The sequence below is a fragment of the Engystomops pustulosus genome, chromosome 2 (genome assembly GCF_040894005.1).
Source record: "Engystomops pustulosus chromosome 2, aEngPut4.maternal, whole genome shotgun sequence".
Classification (NCBI taxonomy): Eukaryota; Metazoa; Chordata; class Amphibia; order Anura; family Leptodactylidae; genus Engystomops; species Engystomops pustulosus.
In genome coordinates, this window is record NC_092412.1 from 63,468,462 (window position 1) to 63,490,866 (window position 22,405).

General features: G+C 39.8%; 1 protein-coding gene across 1 annotated transcript; it reads right to left on the reverse strand.

Moving 5' to 3' along the window:
• On the reverse strand, positions 1–10,057 carry GPR182 (G protein-coupled receptor 182). The gene is made up of 2 exons (XM_072134930.1): positions 9,421–10,057; positions 1–1,939 (listed from the first exon to the last, which is right to left on the reverse strand). Exon 2 carries the CDS (start codon positions 1,916–1,918, stop codon positions 830–832), a length of 1,089 nt encoding a protein of 362 aa, XP_071991031.1. The 5' UTR covers positions 1,919–1,939; positions 9,421–10,057; the 3' UTR covers positions 1–829.
• Between the last annotated feature and the right edge of the window lie 12,348 nt (positions 10,058–22,405).

The following is a 22,405-nucleotide window of genomic DNA, read 5'->3' on the forward strand; positions in this document are numbered from 1 at the left end:
TGCAAGTTTTCCAACTTTTTAATGAAAATACACTTATACATATATGATACAGTGACTTCGTAAAAAATATTCAGTATGTACAATTGATTTCTTAAGGTTGTCCTTCGCTGAGGTGATAAATACGGCTTAATACAGAAAAGTTGATATTTACATTTAATACTGATGGGTGAACTGCAACTTAGTCAAACACAAGTTGATCCAAGGATGGCTTCTGATTGCTCTTTGGTTTGGGATTTGTTATAAAAGGATTACCCTATTTCTATATCCCTTAACAGGGAGGGGGGGGGGGGGGCTTGATCTGAAAGGGGTCCTCACAGTATTCCATCCTGGCCAAACATGGCTACAAAAGGAATACACAGCTCTTTGCGGAAGAGTACGATAATGTCCCCCTCCTTGCGCCACCTAATATGTCACTTAAAGGGGGAAATAATCTTGATACTACTATTATTTAAGTGCTTGCACACCAGAAAACTGGCATACAAGCCCTGGTAAATCTCTCTCGATGTACAAGTCCTAACCATCCAATTGGAGGCAAAGCTATGGCCTTTTCTATGCAAGTCATGAAAAGCTGAGATTTACCCTTTTATTGGGACTCTTCTAAAATGTAAAAGAACCACAAATTAATTTTCATGAAAAGAAAATTCATGGTTGATCTTTCAATTGTAATAAAAATAGTGAGTCAAATAGATCATTCCAGATTTATCACCTGGAGTCTTGTGCCAAAGTAACAGATTGGACTGGATTTGATTTGGATCTTGGAATACAAAGGCATAATACCACACCATATCAAGAGAAAACCTGAAGCGATCACTTAGAGAAAAGCTTAATCTTACATGACTTTATCTTCTGAGACGTGGACTATATTTGTCAAAACAGCAGGTTCTGCAGTTATCACAACAGAATGATCTGTGATGGACGTGGATGGTTCAGCTTGGTTGGCATTGCCTTGTTTCTCCTTAGGAATGTATTTAACCACTGCATTTATAAATCTGCCTCTAAAGTCCTTACTGAAAATATTGTAAAGTATCGGATTGGCCATACAATGGAACAATGACAAACAGTCAATGATGTCATAGAGGAAGTAAAAAATAGCAGTGGCATGGCAGTTTAGATAAATGTAGGATCCATGTAGAACTAGCGCAATCTGAGTAGAATGGTAGGGAAGCCAGCTGAGGAGGAACGTCAGAATATAGGCATAGATAAGCCGACAATGTCTGTTGCTTTCTGGTCTTCTGGACTTCCTTATATGACAGGCTGTCAACACGTTAAAGATGAGGATAATGATGAAAGGAAGGAGAAATCCAAGAATAGTTGTCATTAGGGTAACAGCTAGAGCCCATTCATCATAAGTCTCAAGTGGTGCCATAAACATACATTCAGGGTCTATGATATCCACTAATTGCATATGGATAACTTCTGGTATGGGAAATATGGCTGATATCACCCATATCGCTATGCAAACAGCCATACGGATTTTCTGTTGGTTTTGTTGCCAGAAAATGGAGGAAGATGTTAATGTGAAGTATCGGTCCACACTCAGAGCAGTAAGGAAGTAAATGCTGCTGAACATGTTTGCAAAATAGAAGTAATGGGTAAATTTGCACAGGAATTTTCCCCATAGCCAAGTGTAATCGAGCATTGCTTCCAACATCCAAAACGGTAAAGAGAAGACCACTCCAAGGTCAGCCACCGCCATGTTGAGGATGTAAAGATTAATGGAGCTTTTTCTTCTTCTTGACTGCCAGTTGACCCATACCACTAGCAAATTTCCAGCCAGTCCAAGAACAAACGTAACAAGATAGAGAATGAAGAGGAAGACCTTCTTTACACCTTCATCCAAGTCAAGTGCACATAGTGAATATGTATTGTTGAGAAAATCCAGAAGCTCTGTAAGGTTGTGATAGTTTTCATCAGCCATTACTAGTGATGGTAATAGAGCCTGAAAGACATGGAATAGCATTTAGAAAGCTGATAGTTATATAACACACACATTACCTTCACTAAGTTTTTAACCTAAACTACAACTGCAAGTGAAAAGTGTCACCAAGTCATATTATATACTCATATTCAATAAAATTGCATTAAAAGTAAGACTTGTGTTAATCCAGCACTCGGATATGTAAAGATCTGTGAAATCTTGGACAAAAAAATTTCAACTGTCAATTCAAAGTGTATTTTTACAATGTCATGGGTTTCAAAGAGGCAATAGACTCGCAATCATAGCCACAGTATTCACAGTATAGCAGGAGGAGCTGAGCAGATTGAATACTAGAAACACAATTGTTGGTGTATTATACTATGGGGGGAATTTATTTAAAACTGGTCTTAAAATTCCACTGTCCGGGGGCCTCTTCACAGATCCGGGTGCAATCTGCTATAGTCTCTGCCAACAGTTTCAGCGAACAGAGCTGCTATTATTGTATCTATTAATGGCTAAATGTTAAGATATCTGGGCTACTTTGTTTCCTCCATGAAAATCAGCAGAAAATCTCTTGAAAATCATCTTTTAATCATTCATTCTGTGTAGGTGGGAAAACTCTCCCCTACTGTAGATCCAGTTCCAGACTGTCTCTCCCTCCCCATGCTCTCCCAGCAGTCTCCCCCTCCCCCTTTTACCTCTGAACCCCCAGTCCAGTGAAACAGTCCTGGTATTCAGGCTCTGTCCTGTCCTGCCTCTATGCGGGGAGTTGTTGCACGGATACTTACCTTTCCATGCAGCAGTTTTTGTCTTCAGCTGAATGTAGCAGAGTTAGCAGGTGATGACATTGTGTGATGATGTAGTCTCTGCTTGCAGCCTTTACTGCTACACACAGCAGATGCAAAGTAAGAGGATCTGCTGTGGGGTAATGTGGAAAGGCGAGTATCTGTGTTTTTTATTTTACTGAGAGGACACTTTAAGAGGGACACAATAGGGGGAGCTCACAATAAAATTGGGAAGCTGCTTGTGGGGGCACAACAAGAGAGGGCTTTAATATGAGGGGGCTCTACAATGCGACGGAGCTGGGGGGACACAATATGAGAGTAAGATAGAGGGCACTGAGGGGAAAACTACTGGGTGGGGATGGAGTAAGGCCCCTTTCACACTTGCGTTTTTCACACGCGTTTTCTGCGCGTGCTTTTGATGTGCAGAACTTGCATTGCACTCTGACCCATTGTAACCAATGGGTCTTTTCAGACTTGCATTTTTTTTCACTCACACACGCGCGTTTTTTTAACGCGCGTTTAAATCTCGACATGCTCTACTTTTGCAAGTCATGCGCGTGAAAAACGCACCATACAAGTCTATGGAGATGCATCAAAAATGCATTGCACTCTGAGACACTTGCTAGTGCAATGCAAGTGCAATGCGTTTTTCACGCATCAATTGCCATAGAAAAGATAGAGCTCAGTCCTGAGTCCTTTCACTGAGACACTGAACAAACACTGACTGAAAACTGATTGCACTCTGATGCAAAATGTGCGTTTTTCACTGACCAAACCCTGATCGCAACCTGATCAAACTCTGACGTAATCTGCAACGCAAGTGTGGAAGGGGCCTAAGAGGTGGAACAAAAGGTGTGTCTTAGTTAAAAAGACAATTCAGTGGCGTGCATCTTTTATCCCTCTTTCTCTGACAAAAGTTGGAAGGTATGCGGTCTCTGCCTGATATAATCTAACTGCAGCAGAGGAAGTTTTAGCACACAGTGGGAGGGCTCCTTTCACACTGTAATAACCTGTGTAGCTGCAGCAGGGAGGGGCTCTGGTATTACGGCCAGATCCCTTCTGACTCATTAGCATCATTTTAAAAGTTTTTATTTTTGAAAAAGGGAGGCCATGGATAACTTATATAGGAGTATTATGTCAGTCACAGTGTCTGGTTTATCATGCTGGATTTTGATGGTAACTTTCCCTTAATGTTCATGATCAGAGCATGAATTCTTCTTAGAGTGTCAGGCATATTAAAAAAATATATTGGTAGGGGGTGTTACATAATTTTTACTTTTAATTGTTCCAATTTTTTAAAGAATGTCACAAATGTGAGCATTGTCCAGAATACCCTGGTTAGTGAAGTGTTAAGTAGCAAATCCAAAAGGAAGTTAAGGAGTTTCCTGTCTTTGAACTGTTGTGGTATGTCAATTATTTGGGGTCTCTGCAGAAATCAAAATATGCGATGGATGAGGGAAATTCCTTCATTTGGGAATCTTTTTTTTTTTTTCTTGTTGACTATCAAAGAAGACAGCATGCACAGAAATGATTGGGCTTGTAGTTAGTAGACCATAAGAATGGGCTTAGATCCATCGATTAGTTTATGATAATGTGTGCAGACATAATGAAGCTAAACACATTTTAGGGTAATGCTGGTTTTTTTTGTTTTTTTTTTTAGAAAGAATAAAGAAAATTAAGGGGGGTTGTAAGATTCAACTTGTGGATTGTTAGAATTTTTGCAATTGTTCGAGTTATGCAAGTTACTGTATAAGACTACACCTTAACCAGTGCTGAATGACAAAAGGACTATGATAATATTCATAATATCCATGGCATACCCCAGGAGCTTTCCGGCTCATTAACATAATTTGATTTTAGAAGCAAGGAGACCATGGATACCAAATCTGAGAATATTACTACAGTTAGAGCCCCTGGTTTCTCAAGCTTGATGTTGTTGTTTGTTTATGATCTTTTATAAATTAACCAAGATCTAAAATAGCATCTCTCTGTAATGTTCAGTTTTCCAGACAGTGTCACTCCGGGGGAATACTTTCTGGAAGATTCATAAACAGCAGAGGCGGGCATGATGGGACCCACAGGCTACGTCCAGCCTCCTTAAGTATTTATAATCGGCTTCCGCAATTGCGATTGTGTTGGGGTGGTTACGTGGGCCTGGCAAATATACTTACCCGGATTGCCAGAGCCAGATCCAGGACTCGTGCTCCTGGCCCGTGTGCTGCTGCTGCAGCTGACTGATTGTGTAGTGGCAGAGCAGGGAGTAATAAAAATCCCTGTTCTGCTGCTATGCACGGTGCCCGCTGATGGGTGCTTTACTACAGGACAGAGGACCGGAGAGATCAGAAGAAAGGTGAGTATTGTGTTTTGTTTTTTTTTAATTAAAATATGCACTACCCTAAAATTGAGGATGGAATAGGGGGACCGAAAAAGGGGTTTTTCTAAAAGGTGGTATAAGGAGAGGGGGCATTATAAATGGGTATAATGAAAGGGGACATTATGAATGGGGCATAATAAGAGGGTTTGGCACACAGTGGCTCAGTGGGTAGCATTACAGCCTTGCAGTCCTGGGTTCAAGTCCCACCCAGGTTAACATCTGCAAAGAGTTTGCACTTTAAAACATACTGGTAGGTTGATTAGACTGTGAGCCCCCTGGGGACAGGGACCGATTTGACAAGCTCTTTACAGCAGTGCGTAATATGTAGGTGCTATATAAATAAAGAATGATTATTCTTATAGGGGTTTATAAATGGAGTCAAATGAATAATAAATGAATGGGGGTAGTGATGAGAGATAGGGGGCATTATGAATGGAGTGTAATGAGAGGGGACATTAGGTTAGGGTTAGAACTGAGCTAAGTATTTTAGTCTGGCCTCATAAAACCATTTTGCCCAGCCTTGATGAACAGGCTGTGGAGTCCTCAACAGTAGGATGCTCTGTGATCAGACAGTTTTTGGTTGACTTTTTCAAAATGTATATGCTACATATTTTCATGAGCAAAAATCATAAATGTCAACCGTAATGCAAAAACACCCCACAAATGTCCGATGTTTTGCTACTTTCTTCTCCTGCAGTGAGTAGTGTGTTTCTGAAAGCCTTTTCAGGTCCCTACAAAACAGATGGATAAGGAAAGGGGGCTAAAGAGTAAATTCTTGCATACATAGTGAATATTTCACTTGATAGTCGTATCTGCAGAGCTGAATTATCTAGTGATTATAAGAAGTTAAGGCATTAGGAGCTTCTTGCCTGTCAGCTGTTAGTTTAAACACAACTTACTTTCATAAGGTATATTGTAACATTTACTGTTATCATCAGCACTGATAAACATTTTTTAAAGGTAATTTAAAAAGAAAACCTACATTAGAAAACTTTGCCCCCTGCATCCTCGGATTTAATATCCAAAAAGAAAATGTTAAAATTAGGCCTTCATTTTCTCGCTTCCTGGACAAATTGTTGCTATGCTAGTTGATGGATATATGAATTGGACATGGGATGTATGTTTCATATATATAGTTCTATAATAAAAGCTGTTGTACTATAATCATCAACACTGCCCCTTAAAATAACAGAACCATAATACATTCCATAGATAAAAAAATAAGAAACTAAATTTCAAAAGGAAGATAAAAATGTTTCATGTTGATTGATATCTGTTAGGTGCTTTGAGAGTTATTTTCACAAGGCATTCCACAATGAGAGGTCAGGCCCTCTAGTCCCAGCATTACAGCACAGGAGAGGGGAACGTGCGGAAATATTTAATTGCTGAGAGAAAAACAGAAATGTGCAGGCTACATGTGCTCCAACTATCATGATGTATCACTGCCACCACACACCATGTAGGGGCTGATTTGGTATTTCATGGGCCACAAATCAAAGTTATGAATAGGGCAAAACAAGGGGCTTTTCCTCCCTGCTCTGGCCATTGCTTTAAACTCCATTGCTATTCTGAGGATATCAATGTCCTCCGTTCGTCCATCACTAGGGTCACAAGCTATTGTTTGAGCTGCTTATGTTTGAATTGTTTTGGGTTGCCTTTGACTCCAAGGCTTTCGTTATCCTGTGCCAAGTACTTCTTACAGTTTCATCCATTCTTGGAAAGACCCCTAAAGTTACACGTTTTACGTTATAAAATATGGCTCCCGCTGCAGCTCCCAGTCTCCATTGCTTTAGGTCCCGTTGGATCAAAAGTGTGGACGTTCATTCTACATGTCATCTCTGTCTCCAGTGCTTTAGGTCTCCATTGCTTTAGGTCCTGTTGGATCAAAAGTGTGGATGTTCATTCTACATGTGATCCCTGTCCTTAGTGGTCATATCTGCTTGAACCAAGGTTTAGCTCAGCAATCACATGCAGAATGAGCATGACTTCAGCACCAGATAATGAAGGCTTCCAATGGAGCCTTTGGAGAAGTATATTTGTTTTACTCTTTTAATTTCTTATCTCTCAGGCCAGAGGCATAATTATAAATGACTGGGACACATAAAGAACTTTTCACTCCACTCACAAACACATTCTTTCCATACATAGGACTTCTGACAATCCACCCTGTGTTGGCTCATGCGTTCTGTTCCCTTTTGCTTGTGGATGCAATGATAGTTATATGAGAAAGACAATAATACCAGCACCTCTAGGTAGCGAAGATTTTCTTTTATTTATGAGGGGTATTCCCATTTCTGCAATTAAATGGTATTGTTTGTATTATAAAAAGTTATACAATATTCCAATATACTTTGTGTCAATTCCTGATGGTTTTCTCTGCTTGCTGTAATTCTATAGAAAGCTTCAATGTTTACTTCCAGTGGACAGAAATCTGACCATGGTCACACAGATGCACGGATCATTGGTATTATAGAGAGTAATCAGAGTTGTGTGATATAACCAGCTGTGCACCTGTGTGACCATGGTCAGATTTCTCTCCACTGGAAATAAACATAGAAGCTTTCTCAGCAAGCACAGTTCTAGAAAACTGTGAGGAATTGATGCAGAAAGCATGTTGGAAACATTTTATAATATAAACTATAAGATACATTTGCTGAAATGGGAATACAACTTCAAAACCAAACATAAACAAAGTAGCATCCACACCAGACGCATTTTGGCTTGCGCTAAGCGTTCATCAATCCCTCCATGTAACATAGACAATTCTCTGTTGTATTTTATACAGGTCTTTCTGCTATCTATGGAGGGAGACGCAGAAGTTCTATGTACAGTAAGTAAAAGATGAAATGTGTAGATAATGGTGACAATGATATCACAGCTTGTGTCTCTGTGGTATAGGATTTTATCAAAATCAGTCTGCAAAAAGTACTGCACTAGAACCAATCTCAGTTATCCGAATTAAATATATGTCTCCAGATGCCTCCAAATTTAATACACGTAGCACCTACGAATGGAAATGATGCAGTACCCCCAAATGAAGTACATCCAAATAGTATGCATGCAGTGTTTCTTTATGAAATGTATGCAGCACTCCCACATAAAATACCTCCAAATGCGTTGACTCCAAATGAAATTTATGCTTTGCCTCCTAATGAAATACATGCAGTTCCATACAAATAAAATACATGGAGTACTCCAAAATGAATATACTGTATACAGAGCCCTAGTACTTCCTTCTACCACTCTCCCCGGTCCTCTTCCACCGTTTCTTTCAGCCAGTGTCCAGTGAATTCTGCAGGTGGGTTAATGACATCATTGTGCCATCTGATCCATATAGAGAAGAAGCCCTTCAGGGACGTTTCTGGAATCTATTGCATTAGCATCTTTTAAAGATGCAAATGCAATTGGTTTTTACAATGAATGTCAAGTGAACCAGGCCATGTGGTACGGGTCCCGTTAGCACCTGCTGCAATGGCAACTGTGGTTGTATATAATACGGAATATGTCGTCAATTAAATCTATATATTGCAATTTTGTGAGTTTTATAAATACTTCTATTAACTCTTGTTAAAAGTCTCTCTGGTACAGGGGCTTGGGATATATACATCCAATGGAGACGTGTGATGGTGCCATACAGTGATATTTTTCACCCAGGCGCATTTGGAAAACAGTCTACTGCACTGTCTATTTAAATGGCTTTATTAGACTATATTTAGTTTATGACCAATTTGACAAGCTTTGTGCAGCGCTGCGTAGTCTGTGTGCGCTATATTAATAAAGAATTATTATTTATTAATTAGAAAGCGTTACTGCAGCAAACTGCAAATGTTGTGACAAAGTATAAAGCAGAGATCATCAGCAAAACTACAATTCCCATTCAATACTAGTCAGAACCTGCTGGGAGTTGTAGTTTAGCAATAGCAGGAGAACTACAGGTTGAAGACGAGTGGTATAAAGCTAAAATAATCATCACAGTAAGAACATTGTGTCTATAAAGTGGCTATACCCTGCAGATACAGTAGTTACACACCCATAAGCAATGATTTGTACATCAATGTGGACTTTATTACACAATCATAAAAATCAAGGTATAAAGCTGCATATACATAAAATTGTCATGAAAACCTCAGTATGATCTGTAAATCATAATGTAATTCACCACCTTTATATCACAAATGCAGATTTTTTCTTATTTGTCTTAAATTCAGAAACAGGAGAGACCTGATGTAATAACCATATTAGTGCAATGAAGGGGTGTACTAATACTACATGCAAGATGTAGAATCGGTAACCATTTGTATAATAGAACAGAGTTTACTTAATAATTTAGAAGGGGTTCTTACCTGTGAAGAAACTGTACCAATTACTTAGTATTGAGTTCTGTCTTACTCCCAGCTCTTTAGTTCTCTCCGTCTCGGCAGCAAGTGACATGGGCTATTTTACACTTGTTAGCAGCACTCACATTCAGGAAATGATCCTATATATCCTGAAGCTGCAATCATTGCTGTGGCTCTTGTAGCCCAGGATATCCTCTTATGCAAAGGCAAACACCTTCTAAGATTCTCCAAGCCATAAAAACGGGTCGGTCCCTTTGTCCTGGTGCAAAGAATGTAGCTAAAAAGAATTTCTAAACAAGCAAGTCTTTCCTTTCTCCCATGGAGCACATAAAGAGATTGGCGTATTTATTTTCATTCTTTCTATAGCTTACGCGTGTGATTCACACATTGGCTTGAGTTTTCATGCTGTGATAATTACCCTATTCTACAGCACAAATATTTTACTAGATATTTCAAAGGACTCCATAAAATCTGCAGAGACGACTAGAGCTCTATTGTGGAGATATGTTTTTGTTTCATATAACATCATTTATTAAGTGATTGTATCCTTCCTGGGAAGCTCCACCTTTAAATGTTTAGATTAGAGTAATGATTAACTAGCAGTCTCTTAACATATTGTTATTAGATCTATGAATCTATTATCTTTACGTCCAAGAGCGGAGTAAGACACAACTTAACCCCTTTGTAAAAGGATGTCTTACATTCAGAAAATTCCATTTGTTAGCTAATGCAGAGCCAAAATTTGGCTGGAGCTCTGGTGGACAGTTTACTACTAAGTATTATACATTCTCAACCTTGGCTTTCCCAAATCCTGTTTGTTTGAAAATATGATGTGGACTATTTTGTTTGCAGGATTCGGTACTGCTACCTTCTGGTGACTTCTTTTTTGTATCCATGCTGTTCAGAAATGTCATGTTACTAGGCTTTTTAAAAGTCAGACATCAATATAGATAGACCTGTCTTATTTAAGGTAGCAGTCGAGGCATGGCTGTCCATTTTCTGACCTGGAAAACGGTTTAGCATATTGCTATTGCCTAGTGCTCTGTCATAGCAGAGCATACATGGCTTATAACTAAATTTGGCTAGATACGCCTAAAAGGTGTCCTGCAAATAAAAATTCATTCATTCCTGACCCTTGTTTATAGTCTGCAGTTGGGAGTCTGTACCTTTTAAAATATCAAATTCCTGGTTGATGTAGAGGGAGCTGCCTTATTTGACGTAGCACTAGAAGATAAGTTTTACTTTTTACACCCTAGAAAACGGATTTGCATATACCTTGCCAAGTGCTGTGGGCAGCAGAATCATTACATAGAGGACATTCCCATCAAGTCACCAATGGACCTCTTAAAATCCCCATTACCCGTTCTAGCCTCATGACTAACCAGCCAATGAGGATGTCTTCTTATACAGTCAATGACCAATCTGCACCAGATAACTGCTTCTCCTCAGGAATCGATCTAATATTACATATAGATCAGGGATTTGCCACTTATGAAGTGAGTGTCCCCAAAGGTGGAACCTCCTTGTAAAGTTACAAATTATTATATTTTCATAAAAAATGTATTCTACTGAATGTGTTTTCAGATTATGAAATAAACTAGGAATAACTTATTTAATAAAAATAAACCAGGGACACTTACTCATAGATCCGGGCACCATTACTATGGTAATCTTATACTTATACTTATCCATGGTCTCCTTCCTTCTAAAACTAACTTTTTAAAATTATGCTAATTATGCTAACCTCAGTGATGTAGCTTTTACAATGAGCAGAACAGGTCTCCACTCCCCCTGTACTTCCTGATGCTGCTAGACTACACAGGCAAAGGGAGGAGGGGAAGGGGAGACTTACTCTGCTCATTGTAACAGCCTGTGAAGCTACAGCACTGAGACTCTCTGGTAACACCCCCAGAGGCCTTTATACTTATTAGCATAATTTTAAACGTTGGTTTTAGAAGGAAGGAGGCCATAGATAAATGTAAGAAAATTACCACAGTAATCCAGTGCCTAAGTAAGTGTCCCTGGTTTATCATGATGGATTTTAATGATAGATTTCCTTTAAAGATAGAATGATATGTTGTATCAGTTAAAGAGTTTGCCTCTTTTTGGACAGCCTAGAAATCTTCTGATTAGCACCATTTAAGCTTCAAGAACTGAGTCAGTTGTCGAAAGGAAAGCTGGCGTCAGCTATACATTTCCACATTCACATCGGCCAGTTTCCAGAGCATAAAGTGGGCATGCACCCTAATAAGGTATATGGAACAATAATATCTTTTAGAGACAGCTGGGAGTCTTGTAAATTGTCCTTTCTTTCTTTCTTTCTGCTTTTTCATTGGAGATTTAGAAGCACTTTATTAAATCTTTTAGATCATGTGGTGCAGGGTCAACCCTCTTCTTTAGATCCAAGACAGGCTTTGAAGAAGGGGCTTGACCCACACTCCAAATTCACATGTACATTGGATTTCTGCTATGTTCACATTAGTTGTGTTATCATATTGCTGTTATAGATGTTGTGACGTCTAACAGCAGTACCAGGTAAGCCCCTCGCAGTGTATACACTGCCATACACAGGATTCTGCTGGCCTTTCATGTATGGTGGTAGGTGCTGTTTCTGCTTTTATCTATTTAGTGATTATAAGCTAACTCTGAATGCTCAGTCATCTATAATACAGAATACAACCAGACCACCTACTGGACCCCTCAGCATACAGCTAAGAGACATAGCAGGGGTTAAAATAAACAAATGAAACTGAATCTTTATACATAAAATTATATAACAATCTGCTTGGCTCCCCTTGCTATATAACATACTGCCTACAGATATGACATTATCTATACAGTAATCTCCTCAGCATCTGCTCTATAACATGTTACCCGCTAATACAGCATGTGAGATGTAACCGATTACCATTCCCCTGCTCCAGGGCACAGAGGATAAGAGCTTAGAGTCTTGGGGATTTAATTAATTTATTTTTTTAGCATACATTTTCTGCTACATGTTATTCTTAAACAATCCCTTTTATATTTCGTACTGAACTCCATTTACGTGCTTTGTTGTATAACAAAAATGTAAAAACCTACTTAACAAAATTAAATGGATAGGAATTCAGGACAAAAAGTCACATGAACGAAATACCTGAACCCTGCTCAATTTATCAATGCTACTTTTGTTCGAAAACCTATTTCGCAGATCAGTTTGGGCCAATAAACAACAACTCGGAGCTCATGATGTAAGCTGTACAAAGGACTGTTGCTTTCTGTTCATCTGGTGTGAAGTACTGAAGTGCCCGCAGTTCTACATGTGACGTCTCAAGCGTTAATAACAGTACAGGTCTTCAGCAGAGAATGTGTGAGTTTTTTCCTGGCATATTTCCAATTACTGTAAATGGGATAAAGAAAGTATCTGTCACTGAAAATCATTCCAGCTACAGTGTAGACACAGTTCTGTTATATCTATATAACCAATTTGTGTGTTTTATTTAGGCCTAATGCACACTAATATATTGCAGTTTCATATTGTACAGTGTTATAATATAGTGCCGTCTAAGTGCTGTCCATCCAAACAATTCTTCTGTGTTGCCCATTTAGATGCCAGGTTATTGAAGTATTTTCTCTAGGAATATATGTAGCTCCTTCATGGATTTTTCCAATATAGACTTCTATCCGATCCACAAGATCCCTGGGAATCTTACCACTAGGGTTTCCAGTGATCTCAACATTAAGGGCCCAGAAGTTCCCTTCTACCTACAAAATTCATAGTGATAAACCGGGGACACTTACTCATAGATCCAGGCACCATGACTGTGGTAATCGTCTTCTATAGAGCGGAGGAGGAGACTGTGAAACGGCCTGTAAAACGAGAACACAGAAGGGGCTAGGGTAGCCCCTCAGGCTCACTAGCATAATTTTACAAATTCAAGAAGAATTGTACAAGAAGGCCAAGGATAACAAATATAAGATTATCACAGTCCCAGAGCCTAGATCTATGAGTAATTGTCCCTGGTTTATCATGATGGATTTTGATGGTGCTAATGCACATGCTCAGCCAACACTTCATTCACTTCAATAGGACTTCTACAGTCATGGCCATAAGTTTTGAGAATAAGATAAGATAAGATAATCCTTTATTAGTCCCACAGTGGGGAAATTCACAGCGTTACAGCAGCAGAGAGGGTAAGAATGATACAAATGTTAATTTTTACAAAGTCTACTGCATCAGGTTTTACAATGGCAATTTGCATATACTCCAGAATGTTATAAAGAGTGATCAGCTTAACAGCAATTAATTACAAAGTCAATATTTGCCTAGAAAATGAACTTTTCCCCCAAAACACATTTCAACTTCATTGCAGGCCTGCCTTAAAAGGAGCAGCTAACATCGTTTCTGTGATTACTCCATTAACACAGGTGTGGGTTTTGAGGAGGACAGGGCTGGAAATCAATCTGTCATGATTAAGTAAGAATCACACCACTGGACACTTTAAAAGGAGGCTGGTGCTTGGCATCGTTGATTCTCTTCTGCTAACCATGGTTATCTCTAAAGAAACTCGAGCAGTCATCATTTCACTGCACAAAACTGGCCTAACAGGGAAGAGTATCGCAGCTAGAAAGATTGCACCTCAGTCAACAATCTATTGCATCATCAAGGAACTCAAGGAGAGAGGTTCCATTGTTGCCAAAAAGGCTTCAGGGCATGCAAGAAGGACCAGCAAGTGCCAGGACCGGCTCTGAAAAGTGTTTCAGCTTCGAGATTGGGCTACCAGCAGTGCAGAGCTTGCTCAGGAATGGCAGCAGGCTGGTGTGAGTGCATCTGCACGCACTGTGAGGCGGAGACTCTTGGCGCAAGGCCTGGTGTCAAGGAGGGCAGCAAAGAAGCCACTTCCCTCCAGAAAAAACATCAGGGACAGACTGATATTCTGGAAAAGGTACAGGGATTTGACTGCTGAGGACTGGGGTAAAGTCATTTTCTCTGAGGACTCCCCTTTCCGATTGGAACATCTGGAAAACAGTTTGTTCGGAGAAGACAAGGGGAGAGATAGCACCAGTCTTGTCTCATGCCAACTGTAAAGCATCCATTCATGTGTGGGCCGGCTTCTCAGCCAAGGGAATTGGCTCTCTCACAGTCTTGCCTAAAACCACATCCATGAATAAAGAATGGTACCAGAATGTCCTCCAAGAGCAACTTCTCCCAACCGTCCAAGAGCAGTTTGGTGATCAACAATGCCTTTTCCAGCATGATGGAGCACCTTGCCATAAAGCAAAGGTGATATCTAAATGGCTCAGGGAACAAAACATAGAGATTTTGGGGCCATGACCTGGAAACTCCCCAGATCTTAATCCCATTGAGAACTTGTGGTCAATCATTAAGAGACGGGTGGACAAACAAAAACCAACAAATTGTGACGAAATGCAAGCATTGATTGTGCAAGAATGGACTGCTATCAGTCAGGATTTGGTCCAGAAGGTGATTGAGAGCTGCCAGGGAGAATTGCAGAGGTCCTGAAGAAGAAGGGTCAACACTGCAAATATTCACTTGCTGCAATAACTCATTCTAACTGTCAATAAAAGCTTTTGTTACTCATAATATGATTGCACTTGTATTTCTGTATGTGATAAAAACATCTGACAAACACATGTAAAAACCAGTGGGCAACAGATCATGTGAAAATATAATAATTGTGTCATTCTCAAAACTTATGGCCATGACTGTATAACAAGATTGCCCTTTAGTTCTATAGAATGATTGGATCGATTCAGCCTGTGTATCCCTGCTCCAATCACATATTCACATATGTTTGCTCTGTAATTATTGCATGGCCCGATTAGAGGCCAATATGTCTGAACAACACATTGTAGGACCTACTAAGCCCCCCCTATTGTGATCCTATATTTTTTTAACCCTCCTCCTCCCTCCATTGTGACAAGTATGTTTGATATGCAACTGATGGCAACTGAATTGTGACCACTGAAGTATAAGGCTTCACAGGCTGCCAAGGCTTTTTAACATATTCCAAACTCCCTCCGCATGCAACACAACTGCAAAAATAAAGACCTTAACCAAGCATTTCGTATATCATACAATTCAATATTGTATCGGGGAACAACCATGGGATCAGGGTACAGGCACTGAAACAGGATTCAGGGAAAAGTCTCAGATACTAGTTTGGTGTTTCAGATCAGTTTCAGGGTTTCAGGATGAGCAAACATAAACAGACAAAGGTACTGAAAGTCACAGGAGAAAGTATAACTAGCCCTGAGTAAACTGGGGGTTAGGTATTTTTTCCAGTTCCTGGTTGCCGCCCAAGCAGCTGACTGGCTAGGTCCTGCATCATTCAACCCATAGCTGAGACTAACACTGAGCTCCAGAATAAACCACTTCTTGGCATAAATTTTTGTATAAATGACATAAATTCACTAGCCACTTAAAGAGTAACTGTCATTTCCTATAATTTTTTATGTTATGTGGGGAGAGTGTAATAAACAATTTTCTACTATCCTTCACTGATAAATTCTGCTTAGTTTGTAAAGAAATAAGCTGCAATGGTTTCCCTTAGTAATGGTTTTACTTCTCTGTTGTCAAGGTAGATCAAGATTGAAGATAGGACCCTCTCTTTCCTCTCCTGTTTGTTTACACAACAGTGAGTGTTAACCCTTTTTGGTTTTAGTATGCTATGATAATTATTCTTAAACACCAATCTGAAAGTGAATGGGTTATTCCTCTTTTCTCAGAGCTGTGTAAACAAACACAGGGCAATAAGATTTAGGTTCATAATCCACTCCATGGAAACCCACTATATACTGTAGGCTGGAATACAGATCTCTATGCAGACTGTTTCACTATGTAATATCAAAAATAATCTCAAATGATAATGCTTGGTAACATGTTCACCTCTTAAGTGGGTTCCTATTTTACTGAGTGAGACAAAAAAAGACACTTTTTGTTCACATGGTGCAACGTTGTGTATTGGCTATTGTCTCTGGTGTGGTGCTGTGTCTAATCATGGAGAATTAGGTTGGTGTTGTGAACTTTGTTCACCATGCAGTGCTGCAGAAAATCGTGGCATGCAACAATGAAGACAATGGAAGTGGTACTCACGAAACAACTGTTCTTGGATGTCAATATAGATCAGAGTGGTAAGTTGATGGCAATGGCCCATTTTGGGCACTCTTGTGCTTTGTCAAGCCGTACAAAATAAGCACACAATATGCCATCAATCTGTCTGTTTTTACCTTCGTGTTCTATGACTATATATCCTATAAAGAAGAGTTGCCACTCCCATGGTCTTCATTGTTGCATTTCCATCATTCTTTTCTGCATGCTGGTCACCACCGTCTTTCTTCCAAGATAATCCTGAGCATCTTTTTAGAAAATGGTGCCATTATTATTTTGGGTCCCACAATAAATAAAACACTCAAATAATTATTCTTCCATATTGTTTTTCTCCAAGAAACAAATTTAGATTTAGATGTTAACAGATGTGTTCTGTTTAGAGAAAACGTGTTGGTCGGGAATTTGGGTTCGACGGGTTTATCCAAATTTCACTACAAAGTTAGTTTCAGGACCCAGTCTTCAGGCCAAACTTTGACCCAAACATGAACCCCATTGACCCAGATTTCAACACCCAGAAATGGCTTTGAATGGGGGTAGAAGGGATTAGATGGCTGATTGTGGGACTAGCCACGGCAGTTGCCCTTCTACAATGGGCTAGGGAAAGTACTTAAAATAACAACATAGCATAAAAAAACAAAGAGAAAATCATTTCAGAAAATTAATTGAAAAAAATAGTCGGTGGTTTAAGGCGCTCTGGGTGTTCAGACCCAGTTATTATCTCTCTGGTTAAATAACCAATAGGACAACTACAAACCCTGCGGTTAATGCAAATCTGGGTGTACAGATCCAGTTATTTACATAGTGGATTAAAGTGGAAATTAAAAAGTAAGATACCTTTCCTCTGGTGATGTGGATTGTCAAAATTTCAAGTTCCAGCAATATTGAAAGTTCAAGTTCAAGATCCAACAACAAAGAATTAAAGTTCAAGTTCAAGTTCTGGGAAGAAGATGAGATGAGAAACAGCAATGTACTTGCCAAAATCGGCAAAGTGCCATTGAGATGTATGTGGCTGGAGAACCCCTTTAAGGCTACTGTGGCAACACCCATAATCTTGAAAATAAAAGAAAAGAAAATTAAAAATCACAAATTAAAAAAAGTCATATATTATGTTAAAACTAAAATTCCCAACACATTCCCTTTTCTAAATGGTTTATCATTTTCCCTTTTCTATGTATTTCTTTTAAATCCTTCCATGCTGACTCCATTCCTTTATAATCTAGATTTCTAGGTGAAGAGGTTGTGTAGTTTGGTTAGTGACTATCTGAGCTTTAAGCCCACACCAATGTGATTGCTCCTCCTGGTCTTCCACGCACCATTATATTGCTGGCCTCCCAAAAATAGTAGACACTACCTTAAAGCTTCTGAAATATTCAGCTAGCATTGTTTGTCATTATGAAGTGCAGCAATAGAAAAGGCCAAACCTCATAGATGACAGAAATTGATTCAATCTATTTATTTTAATATGTAATAAATACCTTAAACAAAGACCATCCAATAAAAACCTTAATTGCAACATACAATATATATTGTAACATGGTTGGGGATGGGGCAAGTATGGAATGCTCCTCAGTACACTGGAATCAAAAGAGGTCAGGGGGCAAACTGTGAGTGTAGAAAACAATTCCTGGAAGTTTTACTTTTAAGAAATTGTTGGGAAGGAGGGAGACAGGAAGAAGAAATATCAATGATACAAGGAAGCAGCCAGCAAAGATACAATACTTCCGGAAAGGATACCATTCAGCACTGACCCTAAGAACACAAATCTGCTGAGTAAGGTAGATGATAGATTTGTTAAGTTCATGGAAGAAAGAAGCGAGAACACTATGAGAGGCTTCTTATAAGAAAAACTTACAGATCTCAAAAAAATCTTGAATATAGTGAGAAACAGTGGTCTTAAAGGAAGGTAAAAGTATCCCATAATATGAGATAATTGAACCATTTTTTCAACCGTTTAACTGGTTGAAAAATAGAAAGAAATCAGCACCTTAAATTAAGGTTGTTTCCTTCTGTAAGAAAAATCTCAGCCAGATAATTGGAATGTATTTTCCCCCTTTATTGTTTTCAGTGAAAAAATAAAATTTCAAAAATATGTTTGTTAAATCAGCAGAATAAATAGAATGTTTTTGTTCATATAATTAAAAAAAACTCTTTGCAAGTCTGTTCAATGTATATTTCATGAGAACACAGACTTGCAGTGACAGGTTGATTTGTTGACTTTTACGCCATTTACACCATTATTAAATAGAAAACAAAAATCATAAAAATCCATGGCAGTTTCCCTTGAATTGATAAAAAGAAACAACCTGATGATAAACCAAAAATTGTCAACCTTGTGGGTAGATATAAATGTCACATAAATATAGAAACCCCTATAATAACAATTGTGTACGTAGACTCCATACCTATCCTATCCAATACCTGCATATCTATCTTGGCATTGTGATGTGCCAATGTGCGGGATCATACGGTGTGCAGGCGTAGCCATGATGGTGGCTACCTACAGTATGTGCTTGACTCTTTGTGATTGGCAAGGTCCAGTGTTTTGGTGAGCTTGGTGTTTGCTAGCTTGTGATAGCCTTTGAGTATCTCATTGATCTGCAGCAGATGTTGTTGCATCTTAGGCATTGGTATGAGCACTCATTACTTCTGTGTCTCCCCCCGGATAAGGATAAATTCATTTTTCAGGATGGAACAAGTAAAATAATGCCTCTTTTTGCTACCTTGGAAGACAGTCTCCTTAACATGATGTAAAGAAATGATTATAACAAAACTTAATGCCATGAGTAACAAAATGGAGCTTAAATAGTTTGATTTTATGATTCACAAAATTGTATGGCCTCTCTAAAGTATACAAAACACAAAGCATGTATTATTATGGCCCAAAATCAAGGACGTTTTTGCCTCTGGTTCACTCAATATTCAAAATTTATCAGCATGGCTGTGAACTAAAACTTATATTTTTATTAGATATACCTTAAAATATACAAAGGTCACAGGTTGTGAATTCTAAAAACAACAACAACAATCCGTACTATAGACGCCGACCTAGGCGACTATACTGATCACCACAACCCCCGAAGGTTGTGGATCAAACAATGGGGATACCACGTACCTGTAAATCACGGTGCCATGCACCATACCATCCAATAAATACCTTGCAAAGAGGAAATAAAAGATGGTTCTTACCACAACTGGTAATGGTCTGTAGTTGTGTCCAGTGGTCAGCTGTGCTGTTTCCAAAGTACATGTATTGACGGGAGCATTAAGATGGTAAAGGACATACCTGTATATGTTGGAACCAAAAACGTCACGAACTGTAACAAGGCTACAACTGTCCCTGTCCCCAGGTGTGATTAGCTCCCGCCCTGACAAGGGCAGTCCCAATAACTTGCCCTAGTTTAGAAAAAAAACACCCTGCATTCCCCTTCCCTGGCGCGTTTCTTCCTGCTGTAGATTCTTCAGAGGGATTGCGGTGGAATCAATAAAACATGGGGTCTCCAATGTAGAGGAGCATCCCTTGGGGTGTAGTAAATAGTCTGATAAACCCAAGTGTAGGGTCATCTACTGGGTCCCCGTTGTGGAGCCCCAGGCGTTGATCCCTATCTGATGGTGTAGGGATAACTGTCCCCATCAACTGACGGATAATATATACTCTCCGTAGTACATCCCCCTGTGGATCACTCATTAATCGGAGATCCTATCACACACATGTCCGTCCGTGGTGCCAGCTGCGTTCTGTAATTACCGCACGAGCTGCCCTCACATGCCGGCAGAACTTCCGGTCATGTGATACCGGCACGTGATCACCAGTCACGTGATCCGGTCACATGACCGCTCGGGGGGTGTCTAATGTGGTTGTCATGAGTGCATGACGCTGTCATCTGTGAGAGCATCAGCTCTCTACTGATGATCCTTACACAGTTTAAAATGGCTAGTAAAACTTAGCGACCAGATCGGCTGAGCAACAAGTGTCTGAATAAGTGAAAAAAAAAAAAATGGAGATTTATTCCTTTGTTTACTCAGGGTTACTGATGTAAAATACAAATTAGTCATAAGGTATTTTTACTAGGATTATTGGGCTGGTGGTTAATCTCGGCGCTGTTGAGGGGGCCCAGTCCAGAGGTGAGGATATATCACCTGACACCTCCCCCTTAGGTTAAAACACGATCAGGTTCATGGTTAAAACTCCATATGTATGGTCACAAACTACAGAGCAGGCAATACCCGGTCTTTTCCTTACCCGGAGGTGGGGAGATGTAATGTTGTATCTGTAGTTGGATCTTGTGGGGAACTATTTTTAGAGGAAACATGTAAATTGTAGTTGTTCATTTAGTCCTCTTGGTGTCACTGTCCCCAGTCTGTGGATCCACTTGGCCTCTACTTGCAGAATCCTCTTGTTCCAGTCCCCTCCTCTCTCAGGGTATGGTATTATGTCAATACCCACAAACTGTATTTGTTTAGGGTCCCACCCATGAATCTGATGCATATGTCTGGCTATTGGTGTGTCTCTGTCATGCCTTATGTCCCCTAGATGGTCACCAACTCTTCTCCTGAACTCCCTATAAGTTTTTCCAACTTACTCAAGTCCGCAGTTACACGTTGCCTTGTAAATCACACCCTTCGATCGGCAGTTGATGAAGCCACGTATATCAAAGGTTCTACCAATTACATTACTGTAAAAAGTTTTGGTGGTTTTGATGTAGGGCCAAGTGACACAGTTTCTCCCACACTTACAACAACCTTTAGGACAACGATTAAGCCATGACCCCTCTGGTTTTGCAGGAGAGAAATGGCTATGGACAATCCTGTCTTTTATGGATCGTCCTCTCCTGAAGGTGATTAACGGTCTGGGGCCAACCATTCACCTTAATGTCCTCATCTAGCATTAGTATTAGCCAGTGTTGTTCAAGTATGGCTCTCGCCTCGTTTGCTCCATTGTCGAAGGTGGTAACTAGTCGGGACAATGTTGGAGACCCCTCATTGTTTTTGGTGGTGCTCACAAATAGTTCTGTTTGATTAAACCGTGAGGAGTGTTGGTAAGCGGAGCGGAGTACCCTGTCCGGGTATCCCCTTTCCCTGAACCGTTTCCTAAGGTCACCCGCTTGCTTACTGTATTCCCTGTTGTCACTACAGTTTCTCCGCATGCAGAGATAATGGCCTTTGGGTATCCCTTTTGCGAAGTGAGAGAAGATGATGGCTATCCCACCGCAGGAGGAAATTTGTCGCAGTTGGTTTGCGATAGATGGTTGTTGCAAGCGTGTTTTGCTTAGTTCTTGTTAAAAGTACATCTAAGAACGGGAGTCTGTCAGGATTTGTCTCATAGGTGAACCGCAGCCCTATAGAGCTCCTGTTAAGGCTTTCTGCAAAATTTTTGAAGCTTTCCTTATCCCCTTTCCATAGTATAAATATATCGTCGATAAAGCGGAGAAATATCTCCGCTCCATCAATCCCTGGATATGTGGTGTCACCAAATAAAACCGTGGTCTCCCACCAGCCCAGGAGCAAATTGGCGTATGTGGGGGCACTCGGGCTCCCCATTGACGTGCCCCTGAGCTGGTGGTAGATCTTGCCGTTAAACAGAAAAAATTAATGTTTAAGTGAAAATTCAAGCAAGCGTAAAATAAACCGGTTGTGTTTAGTGAACTGGGTGCCTCGACTTGAAAGAAAAAATGCCACTGCCTCTAATCCTTTGTCGTGTGGGATAGACGAATAGAGAGCCTCTACGTCTATACTGGCTAAGAGGTAGTTGCTCCCTATATTGATGCCTCCTACGTGTTTAAGTAGGTCAGTCGTGTTCCTTATATAGGTAGGGAGTGCCAGTACAAATGGTCTGAGGACTTTGTCTACGTAAATGCCGATGTTTTGGCATAATGATCCCAC

Bases quoted from the DNA above. Each gene is read 5' to 3' on its own strand.
- GPR182 (XM_072134930.1), bottom strand. From the start codon at position 1,918: ATGGCTGATGAAAACTATCACAACCTTACAGAGCTTCTGGATTTTCTC.